Source organism: Corvus kubaryi, unplaced genomic scaffold (genome assembly GCF_017639235.1).
Source record: "Corvus kubaryi isolate FWS band 111438036 unplaced genomic scaffold, C.kubaryi_AGA036_p1.0 37387, whole genome shotgun sequence".
NCBI classification, from domain to species: Eukaryota; Metazoa; Chordata; class Aves; order Passeriformes; family Corvidae; genus Corvus; species Corvus kubaryi.
In genome coordinates, this window is record NW_024581129.1 from 13831176 (window position 1) to 13842349 (window position 11174).

The window sequence follows — 11174 nt, forward strand, 5'->3', positions numbered from 1 at the left end:
AGGAGGCTGCATCCTCTAACAATTTGAGAGATCCCATGGGAAATGCCCCGTGGCCTCTCCCTTTATTCGTATAAAGTTACAGGACTCCTCTGTCTCCTTTTTGGACATAAACCTCTGGTGTTTGTGGATTAATTTTCCTGATGCTCCAAGCCCTATCCAACCTGGCCTTGGGCACTGCCAGGGATCCAGGGGCAGCCACAGCTGCTCTGGGCACCCTGTGCCAGGGCCTGCTCACCCTCCCAGGGAGCAATTCCTTCCCAATCTCCCATCCAGCCCTGCCCTCTGGGAAGCCATTCCCTGTGTCCTGTCCCTCCATCCCTTGTCCCCAGTCCCTCTGCAGCTCTCCTGGAGCCCCTTTAGGCCCTGGAAGGGGCTCTGAGCTCTCCCTGGAGTCTTCTCTTGTCCAGGTGAGCACCCCCAGCTCTCCCAGCCTGGCTCCAGAGCAGAGGGGCTCCAGCCCTCACAGAATCTCTGTGGCCTCCTCTGGACTCGCTCCAACAGCTCCAGCCAGATTTTTCTTGTGCTGTGGCCCCAGAGCTGGTGATAGAAGAAGTTGCAACCAGGCTCCTACCAGGCAGGGAGGAAATAAAAGATGCATCTCTTTATCTGCCCCTTGAATTCTCGATGCCGGGGTTAAATAAACCCCAGCTTGGAATACGGATGCTGCTCTGCCTGCCAAGGCTTTACATATGGAAGAGGGGAAGCCGTGCCCTTCAGCAGAGGATGGGACAAAGAGTCCAGCCCCGGGGCAGGATGTGAATAGAGATGAATTTCAGAGAAGTTCTTGATCTTATCGGTTAAACCTTCCGGCTTGAATTAGGCGAGAATCCACGCGGAAACGAAGGGACCTGGTCGGCTTTGAATCCAGGCTCACATCCCAAGTGCCTGGGGGCTCGCTGGAGGGATGGCAGCTGCTGAAGGCTCTGAGTAAGTGCCAAATCCAACAGCGCCTTTCTGAGCTGGGAACGCTCATTTACCACTGGAATGTGGTGAAACACCGGCTTGGGAGTGACCTTTGCTTTGTGATGGAGTGGGGTCCCTGGCTGTCAACGCCTCAGGGGATGGAAACAAGCTGGAAATGGGATGGAAATGGATGCTCCCTTCTGCAAACACTGGCCAAAATCCCAAGCTCAGAGCTCCAGGTCTCGTTTAACCCCTGCAAGATGCTGGCTGGGGGCACCCTCCAGGTGCCGGGGCACCACTTCTTCCTTTTTCACTCAAACCAGCATCTCTCCTTGTCCCTCCAAAGTCCTGTGTCACTCCGTATCTCTCGAAACCAGCATTTTTCAGGAATAAATGTCCAAGCAGATGATTCCCTACGAAATCCCCGGGCTGGTCATTCCTGAGCAGGCTACCAGCGGTGTTTGGCTGATTTCTGGCTATGGACAGGCTGACAAGTCATCAATCCCTTTATAATCACAGTGGAACAGCCTGTGGCCATCGAGGAAACGCTCAAGCACATAATGGAGCATTAAACATTACATTTCTCGTGGTCTTTCCAGGGATAAGCCCCAAAGCAGGAATGTCCCGGGGTGAGTTGGGACAGTCCCGTCCCGCGGTGGTGCCGGAGTCACTCGGTGTCCCCCAGACGGTGATTTCGCTGTTGCTCTGTCTCAGAGCTCAGATTCACCCCAAATCTCTGCCCTCCAGAGACAGGAGGCTTGGTAGAGCTCGGGGTCATTCCTCTCCTGCATCAGAGAGGTTCAAGTGAGAAACAGATTTTGTTGGGATGCAGGGAACAGCTTTGGAAAAGAGGGAATTCCAGGGCAAACACCTCTGCGCTCACATGGGTCTGCACCGCATTGGGTTAGCAGCAGTTTCTAAGAGCACCATCTGCTGATATTAAAAATATTTAAAACACATTGGTTTTTAGGATTTTCACGAGCTTTTGGTGCCCCTGAGCTCCCAGCACTGGAGGTCCCGCCTCACGTTGGTTCCTGGGCATTTACACGCTGATGGATTTCTCTACCTTTTCTGGGAAGTTCCCTGGGTAATTGCGAGTCGGGATGTGTTGGTGAGGGTTTCTGTTCTGCGAGTTGCTTCTGGACGGGGAGCAAAGCACCGTGATTAGCAGAGCCTGCAATAACACACATGGGTGAATTCCCCCATCAATGACGGATGGGTAAAGTGAAAGCTGCGTTCCAGAGGTTGTTGCTGCTGGTAGCAGTGCTTGGGGGGAAGGGATTTAGCCCTGGGGGGTTGTCTGGCTGGGTGTCTATCCCTTAGTGACCCTGGCTTTTCTCCCAGGGAACAAGGGACAGGACCAGAGGAAACGGCCTCCAGTTGCACCAGAGGAGGTTTAGGCTGGATATCGGGAAAATTTCTTCATTGAAAGAGTGATCAGGCACGGGAAGAGGCTGCTGAGAGCAGTGGTGGAGTGACCATCCCTGGAAGCGTTCCAAAACCTTGTAGTTGTGGTGTTCAGAGACATGGGTTGATGGTGGACCTGGCAGTGCTGACTCGTTGGACTCGATGACCTCAGAGGGCGTTTCCAACCCGAACAATTCCAGGACTCAGTGTCCATGCAGGACACTGGAGGATGCTCTCCTCTCCCTGAGCACCCCTGCAGCTCTCAGGTTGCCCAAGAAGCACCAACAGCTTCAACGCCCAAGACCATTCTGGGACAATTTTCCCAGCTCTGATGGTGAACATCACCTTTAATAAATAAATTTCCCAGTTGTGTGTCCTTGGTGACAGCTGTGTCCCAAGCCCACCCCGGCAGCACAGCGGCTGTTGGGAGTGGGGTGCTATCCCAGCCCCTCTTCCCGTGGCTCCAGCTGGCTCTGAGCACCCCATGGATTGGGATCCGGCCCCGGCTGAGCCGTGAGCGCTGCAGTCGCTATGGAGACCTCGCCTGAAATGCATCAATATGGAGAGGAACAGCTCGTTCCTCATGTCCCTGTTCAAGGGACCAGGGAAAAAAATCCCATCCAGATGGACCACACCGGGACAATAACATCTGGAGTTTTGTGATTCCTCTCCAGGGAATGGCATCCACATGCTGCAGCCCTGGGCTGTCCCCCAAATCCAGCATCCTTGTGGAGCCCACCCAGTGCTCCTGCTGCCATTAGATGGATTCACACAGGGAGATCTGTGGGTGAACACGTGCAGTGTCTGTGTCTGGGAAGGGGGATGTGGCCAGAATCATCCTCCATGAGTGCCCCAGGGCCATGTTATCATGGAATGGTTCGTGTTGGAAGGGACCTTAAAGCCCATCCAGTGCCACCCCTGCCATGGGCAGGGACACCTTCCACTGGCCCAGGTTGCTCCAAGCCCCATCCAGCCTGGCCTTGGCCACTGCCACGGATCCAGGGGCAACCACAGCTTCTCTGGGCACCCTGTGCCAGGGCCTGCCCACCCTGCCAGGGAACAATTCCTTCCCCATATCCCATCCATCCCTGCCCTCTGGCAGTGGGAAGCCATTCCCTGTGTCCTGTCCCTCCAGGCCTTTGTCCAAAGTCCATACTCTGTTAATGAGCGAACACCGTGGTGTTGGCTCATGCTGGGGGAGACACCTAAGGCTCATTTTCCCCCCAGACAGCCAATCCTTACCCTGGGCTGCTCTGCCATCGGTTATTTGTCACTTTGAATAACCAGACGCCGCTCGCATCACTGGAGCAACAGCTGTGACTCCTCATCCGTCTGGATCCTGTGTCTGCTCCCAGCCTACTGCAGCAGCTTCGAGGCAAACATCTGATTTTTGCAAAATAAATGCATTTTCTGGTGCATTCAGCTAGTTTTGGGGTATGAACCCCATCCTGCTGCAGGGCAGGGTGGTGGGCACCAGCATTGCAGCACGGAGGGACGCCCAGTTGCACTGGGAGGGAGGTGGGAGCCTGGCAGGGCTGCACTGCTGGTAATTTGGGGGACCCCAGGGGAATCTCCCCCGCACCACTGATGGGAAAACCACCTTCCCCAGCCCTGCCCCAGCACAGACCCCCTCCCTCCCCACTGCCGGCACGTGGGGTGCTGGAAAAGCAGCAGGACCGGGGCCACCAGGCTTGTCCCGTGGCTCATCCCTGCCCTTGAAGGTCCCCTGGCTGGATGATGGGACCCATGGATGTCACAGGCTGTGTCCCCGTGCTAGATCCAGTACTGTCCCCAGGGCCTCCTGGTCCCCAGGGGAGGGTGGCCCCCGCAGCCCACCCTGCCTGCACGGGGGCTGTCACCACGCCAGCACCTCACAGCACCCAGCCCAGGGGACAGCCAGAGGGACACCGAGCCTGGGAGGTGAAGGACTTTCCCTGGGGCTGTGTGATGGGGGCTCTGGGGGAGACTGAAAGGGTCTGGATCCTTGATCCAGTCCCTGTGACCCACAGTTTGAGGGCTGGACCCCCATCCCTGTCCCCGTGTGATACAGCTGGGGACTGTCAGAGGGGCTGGACCTGGACCCCCATCCCTGTCCCTGTGTGATTCCACCAGGGACTCCCGAAGGGGCTGGACCTGGACCCCCATCCCCATCCTCATGTGACTCAACTGGGGACCCCCGGCAGGGCTGGACCTGGACCCCCATCCCTGTGTGATTCCTGGGGGCTCCGTGGGTCCGTGTGGGAGCTCCGCGGGCGCGGGGGCAGCAGCGCCGGGACCCCCCGCCTCTCACTGGGCGTCCGGAGCCCCGGGAGGCGGTGCGGCCCCCGAACTCCCCCTAAGCCCCCCCAAAAACCCCCTCCCGTCGGGGCACGGCGCTGGCAGGAGGCGGCTCCGCCGCAGACGCCGCTCGGTCACCGCCGCGTTCACCTCGCGGAACCGGGGCTGCCCGTGACACCGGGAACACCGGGAACACCGGGAACACTGGGGCTGCCAGAAACACCGGCACTGCCGAGGCTGCCGGTAACACCGGGAGTACCGGGAACACCGGGAACACCGGGACATCGGGACTGCCGGTCCCACAGAGCCGGGTAAGCGGGCAGAGGAAGCGGCGGAGCCCCGGGACCCCCTCAGGCACCGAGCGGGACCGGCTGGGGACCCTCGTGGGGGGACAAACCCGGGAGTCCGTGCTGGGGGGGGTGAGGGGGGGTGGGCTGAGGTTGTCCAGCCTGGAGCGATGGGGAGCCCCGGGAGGAGCGGGGAGCCCCGGAGTGACCGAGCCGCTCCTCCCCCGAGCCCCCGGTTGGGCTGTGAGGGGTCTCTGCGAGCAGGATCGGGGCCGGAGGTGGTGGGGTGCAGCTGGTTTGGGGGTCCCAGCCTGGCTGGGGTGGGGGCCCAGGGGACCCCAGAGAGGTCTCGCTGCCTCCTGTCCCTGCAGCCCCTTCCCGGGTCACCCAGGGGTGCCAGCTACCTGCTGGGGGGCAGCGGTGGCGCTGGGGCTGTCACGTCGGCTGTCACGATGGCGTTTGCTCCCCTCGGGGATGGCAGCGGTGGGTGGTGGAAGCTGACCAGGCTCGTCCGAGGCGTGTGATCCATTTACACCCTCGCTGCTCTGCCTGGTGCTCCCCGAGGTTTTGGCTCCATCAGGGAAGCGAGCCGGAGCTGTGGCAGCCCAGGACGTGCCCAGGATCTTCTCCTCTGCTGCCCTGGGAAGCACATCTCTGCCTCCACCGGGGGTGGGTGGCTGGCAGAGCCGAGCCGTCCCCATTCCTCCTCCTCTCACCAGGATCTCAGTCCCCGGCCCAGCCTGAGACGCTCCCCGGAGATGGGAGCACTGGTCAGGCTGGGAGCAGCCATGAGGGACATGCTTGGAGCTGGATCCCTGCGGAGCCTTGTCCAGCTTGCCTGGCTGTGCCTGTTCTCTGTGCCGGTGAGGGCCGGGCTGGGGCCGGGGGGCAGCGGGGTTGGCACTGCCGGGCTCTGACCCCTGCGCGGCGGCTCCATCCCGGCTCCGTGCTGGGTTCCTGCCCGTCCCGAGGATGTGGCAGCAGTTCATGGGGGCAGTCAGGGTGCTCTGACCCGGCTCTGGGCTTGCAGCACGGCGGGGCCAAGGTGCTGGAGAAGACCTTCGAGGAGTGGCTGCGGTACCGTGACGAGTGCCTGAGGAGGATGGCGAGCGAGCCCTACCCGGCAGGTAGCCGGCCGTGCCCAGCTCGGGGTCAGACATGGGGCACACACAGGCTGGGGTTTATCCCTCCTCCAGCATCCTCTGCTCCGGTCACCCACGGAGGGTGAGCCAAGGGACTGACGAGGATCTCCACATCTCAGATGGGATACCCAGGGCTGGGATGCCCTGGGGGGCTGAGGCTGGTGTGGGGCACGTGGGCCCCTTTCAGGGTGGCATCAGCCCCCTCGGAGGCGCTGGGATGGCAGGGTTCGATGTGGCTGTGCCACCAGCATCTGACCATTGGCTGTCCCTGTCCCTGCCCTCGGAAGGGCTGTTCTGCAACAGGACATTTGACATGTACGCCTGCTGGCCCGACGGGAGCCCCGGCACCGCCGTCAACGTCTCCTGCCCCTTCTACCTGCCCTGGTTTGAGAAAGGTGAGGATGCCCTCCTGCCACCCTGGAGCTGGAAGCCAGGGCTGAGCCGTGCTGGGGGTGGAGAGGCTCTCGGGGTTCCCCTCCTACCCGCTGACAGGGGCAGAGGGACCCATGAGCAGACCGGGGGTAAAGGGACTCAGAGCAGAGCCAGCTCACGCCCTGCCCGTGCCTGCCCTGGGACAGGGTCTTTGGGGCTGAGCAGGGTCAGATCCATCATCCCAGGGGAGGGATTTGGGGCAGCCTGAGGGACTGTGCGGGTGCTTCGTGTCCGCAGTGAAGCACGGGCTGGTGAGCCGCAGGTGTGGCACCGACGGCCAGTGGGTGACAGTGAACGGCAGCCAGCCCTGGAGGGACTACTCCCAGTGCGAGGATGAGCTGGAGGTCACTGCTGAGGAGGTGGGACCCTGGCTGGGACCCCAGGGGTGGCCAGGGCAGCCTGGCCAGGGGTGGACATGGCTCCCACCTGGGCTCCCTGGTGCTGTGCCCACCTGCAGGAAGGCGCCCGCCGGCTCATGCTGAGCTTCAAGGTTCTCTACACCGTGGGGTACTCGCTGTCACTGCTCACCCTCATCTCCGCCCTGCTCGTCCTCACCGTCTTCAGGTAGGACGCGGCCCTGCCCCCGCTCCCTCCCAGCTGCGCTGGCCCTGCCTGACCCCGGCTCCTGCAGGAACCTGCGCTGCACCAGGAATTACATCCACGCCAACCTGTTCGCCTCCTTCGGGCTGCGGGCGACCTCGGTGATGGTGAAGGACGCGCTGCTGGAGCGGCGCTGGGGCGTGGAGCTGGTGCAGGTGGCTGACTGGGAGGCTCTGCTGAGCCACGAGGCGAGTGCTGGGCTGGTGGCAGCGTGGGGACCCTCGCCCAGGGCAGGGGTGTGCGGGGGGTCGGTGCCCATGCAGCCCCAGACACCCGGTGGGTGAGTTTCTGGGGTGCCAATGCTGCCCATGCATCTGATAGATGAGGTCTTGGGGTACCTGTGCATGATCCTGGGGTGCCCATCCACCCGGTGGACACGCTTTTGGGGTGCCTGTGCCACCCATGCCCCTGATGGGTGAGGTCTGGGAGTGCCTGTGCTGCCTGTGCACCCTCTGGGCCAGCTCTAGGGGTGCCCATGCCCTGTGGCTGAGCTTTTGGGGTGCCTGTGCTCTGTGGGTGAGCTCTTGGGGTGCCTGTGCAGCCGCTGGGTGAGCTCTCAGGGCACCCATAGGGGAATTCTCAGGGTTCTTGGGGTGCCTGTATAACACCATACACCTGCTGTATGAGCTCTTGGGGGTGCCTGTGCAGCACCATACACCTGGTGGATGAGCTCCTGGGGTGCCTGGTCCCTGTGGGTGAGCTGTGGGGTGCCCCATGGGCACAGCCAGCCCCACGGTGGCTCTCCCATGGCAGGCAGCGCTGGGGTGCCGTGCAGCGCAGGTGCTGATGCAGTACTGCATCCTGGCCAACCACTACTGGTTCCTGGTGGAAGCTGTCTACCTCTACAAGCTGCTCATCGGGGCCGTGTTCTCCGAGAAGAATTACTACAGGCTCTACCTCTACCTGGGCTGGGGTAGGGGCCACCCGGACGCGCAGCGGGGAGGGGGCAGTGCCCGGTGTTGGGGGCACCATGGGACCAGGAGAGTGAGGGGTGGGGGCTCTGCTGACCCCGGGTGTCCCCACAGTGCCCCCCCATCACAGGGGTGGTTTCTCAGCTCAGGAGGGTGCTTGGTTTTACAGGGTTTGCTGTGTGACTTGCAGGGACCCCCGTGGTGTTCGTGGTGCCCTGGATGGCCGCCAAGTACCTGAAGGAGAATGCAGAGTGAGTGGGGATGGAAGGATGGCTGGATGGAGGGATGGATGGATTATGGATGGGTGGATGGAGATCCTACTGGGATGCTCAGAGGCTGCTGAGGGTCCCTGAGGCACCTGGCTGGGGCTGGAGAGCTCTTGGATGATCCTGCCCCCAGCACAGGGTGATGGTGCTGCTCTCTGCGTCTCCCTGGCAGGTGCTGGGCACTGAACGAGAACATGGCTTACTGGTGGATCATCCGCATCCCCATCCTGCTCGCCTCCCTGGTAGGGAACAGCTGCCAGTCCCGGGACCTTTTGGATAACAGCAGCTCAGCCCCTGGCTCCCGGCCTGGGCAGGGCTGTGATCCCCAGGGGAGTTTCCAGCAGAGGCCAGGAGGGAGAGTTGGCCTGCAAGGACCAGCCAAATGCACAGGGGGTTCAGCAGTTTGCTGACTCCCAGGTTCTGGGGGTTCATGAAGGAAGCTGGGGGGCTGAACCCCAGAGAAAGGGGCTGGGGGTGGCCCCTGCTGCTTCCCAGCCGGGATGTTGGGATGGCAGGAGGGAAGGAAGGGCAGCAGCAGCCTTGGCAGCACAGGGGGTGCCATCTCCTGCTGGCTGAGTGCCCCAGCCAGGGTGGGGATGCTGGGCTCTGCGTGCCCCTGCCCTGTCTCTCCCTCCCAGATCAACCTGCTCATCTTCATGCGGATCCTCAAGGTGATCCTGGCCAAGCTCCGGGCCAACCAGAAGGGCTATGCTGACTACAAGCTGAGGTGGGCCGGGAGAGGGGCAGGGACAGTTTGGGATAACGGGAAAACACCACCTCCACATCCCACCCATGCCTCTCCTCCACCTAACACATCCTTAAACAACCACCCTGGGATTAACTGGGAGTTTTGGGGTCCCCTTACTCTCCTCCAGGCTGGCCAAAGCGACCCTGACCCTCATCCCCCTCTTCGGGATCCACGAGGTCGTTTTCATCTTCGCCACCGACGAGCAAACCACGGGCATCCTGCGCTACATCAAGGTGTTCTTCACCCTCTTCCTCAACTCCTTCCAGGTGAGGCGGGAGTGAAACAAGTCCTTGCTCTGGGCACACCATAGAGCAAAGATTAGGGGGTGCCTCTTCCAGCTTGTTCTCCGTGTGGTGCTTCCATGGGAAGGGCGACACTGTCTCTGCCACCCTCTGCCCTTGAGAGCGTGGTGGTGCCTCCCGCGCTCCCTGAGGCAGCGGTGCCAGGGGGACCTCAGCCCTAAAGGCACCCAGAAGTGGCCTGGGGGGAGCCTAAGCCCATCCCAGCGCAGCAGAGGGATGGCAGGGGGGGCTCACTCCCGGCTCTCCCTGCAGGGCTTCCTGGTGGCCGTGCTGTACTGCTTTGCCAACAAGGAGGTAACGTCCCTGTTCCTGTCCCTGCACCTGGCACGGCCCCTCCTGCCCGCCTTCCCCACCCCAGGCTGTGCCTGCAGGGAGGGCACAGCCAGGGATAAGCCCCTGCTCCCTCCCACGTGGCAGGTGAAGTCCGAGATGAAGAAGAAGTGGCAGCTCTGGAAGCTCGACCACCCAGTGCTCTGCTGTGCCCACTGAGGTGGTCACCAGCCAGGGCAGAGGCCCTGCTGGCCACGGGGCCTGGCTGGAGGGCAGGACGCTGTGCTGGGCAGTGCCCACCCAGGATGGCCAGGCTGGGATCGGTGTCTGGCTGTGCCACACTGGAGCTGCTGGAAGGGACATCCCTGCTGCGACCCAAGTGGGAGATGGCAGCCCTGGCTCTTGCCAGGCATCGCTGTCCCCTCAGCCTGTGCCCAGGGGCTGCGTGGGCAGTGCCTGCTGCTTCCTCCCACTGCCTGTGCAGCAGCAGAACCTGGCAGCCATCCCAGGACACCTTCCACACAGGGAACCCCTGGAACACCCACACCCACCTGGGCAGCTGTGGGATCCCAGCAGCCGGGAGGAGCTGCTGCCCAAATCCTGCACCCTGGGCCACACCACATCCAGGGCCTCCCTGTCCTCCCCTGTGTCCCACCCCAGGACCATCTCACCAGCACCCTGGCAGCTCCCAGACAGCCACAGCCACCCTGTAAAGCTCTTCACAGCAAAGGGCTGCTTCAGCACTCCCTCCCCACCCCCATCACCAACACAGAACAGCAGCACCCATCCCTTCCTCGCTGCTCTGCAGCTGCACAAACCCCCCCGGTCCCCCCTGGCCATGGGCAGAGCCAAGGATGGAGCCTCAAAAGCACTTGGGAGTGAAGGATTTGAGAGCAGCAACTCACTGGAGCAGAGCCCCACCACCCACATCCAGCATCCAGCCCAGCCTCCTCCTGCTTTGTGGAGGGAAAGCTGGATTTCCAGGCCTGGCAGGGGCTCAGGACCCATTTTGCTGGCCAAAGGCTAAAATCCTGGGAGTCTGCTTTCCAGGGGGGTGCCAAAGCATCATCCCACCCTGGCCAAGCAGCCTGTGGCTCCCAGGAAGCCCAGGAGCAAGGGAAGCATCTGAGGTAGTGTGGTTTGAGCAAGGCTGCCTGTGCCTGGCTGCCCTCCTGCCCTGCTCCTGTGCTGTCCTGGAGGAGCCCAGAGCAGCTGGAGACCCCCTCAGCACCCAGCCCCTCGCTCTGACCCGCAGGAGCGGCACGGACACACTGCCAGTGCCTGTTCCCACCACATTCCTTCCTCTGCCATGCACAAAAGTCCCCTCCGGGCCAGAGGAAGCAGCTGGGATGCTCCAGGAGATGCCCATGGACACAGGAAGGGCCCCGGGTCCTGCCCCTTCCCTGATGGGCTGGGGGAGCCTCTCCCCCTGCCTCACGGAGGGGCTGCCGTGAGCACACAAAGCCAAGAGGCTGCACCAGGCTGGATCAATGGAACCCCCATGAGACCATTTTACACATTAACTCTCTTTGCAGATGTAAATAAATATTTATTTTTCAGCAAGCAGAGCCTGCTGCTTCTCTCTGCTCCAAACAGCTGAATCCCAGAATGGATTAGGGTGGAAAGAAC

General features: G+C 61.8%; 1 protein-coding gene across 1 annotated transcript; it reads left to right on the forward strand.

Moving 5' to 3' along the window:
* Window positions 1–4512: 4512 nt before the first annotated feature.
* On the forward strand, window positions 4513–11108 carry LOC121668933 (glucagon receptor-like). The gene is made up of 14 exons (XM_042037282.1): window positions 4513–4898; window positions 5594–5737; window positions 5905–6001; window positions 6304–6411; window positions 6686–6807; window positions 6906–7012; window positions 7080–7236; window positions 7802–7961; window positions 8150–8210; window positions 8398–8467; window positions 8864–8952; window positions 9101–9239; window positions 9528–9569; window positions 9693–11108. The coding sequence occupies exons 2-14, from the start codon at window positions 5633–5635 to the stop codon at window positions 9762–9764; spliced, it is 1329 nt and encodes a 442-aa protein (XP_041893216.1). The 5' UTR covers window positions 4513–4898; window positions 5594–5632; the 3' UTR covers window positions 9765–11108.
* Window positions 11109–11174: the final 66 nt, after the last annotated feature.

What these genes read in the sequence shown, in the direction of transcription:
- LOC121668933 (XM_042037282.1), top strand. Translation starts at nt 5,633, where the DNA reads ATGGGAGCACTGGTCAGGCTGGGAGCAGCCATGAGGGACATGCTTGGA. An exon ending in CCTGCCCTGGTTTGAGAAAG is followed by an intron (nt 6,412 to 6,685) that starts GTGAGGATGCCC and finishes TCGTGTCCGCAG; the next exon opens with TGAAGCACGGGCTGGTGAGC. An exon ending in CCATCCTGCTCGCCTCCCTG is followed by an intron (nt 8,468 to 8,863) that starts GTAGGGAACAGC and finishes TCTCCCTCCCAG; the next exon opens with ATCAACCTGCTCATCTTCAT.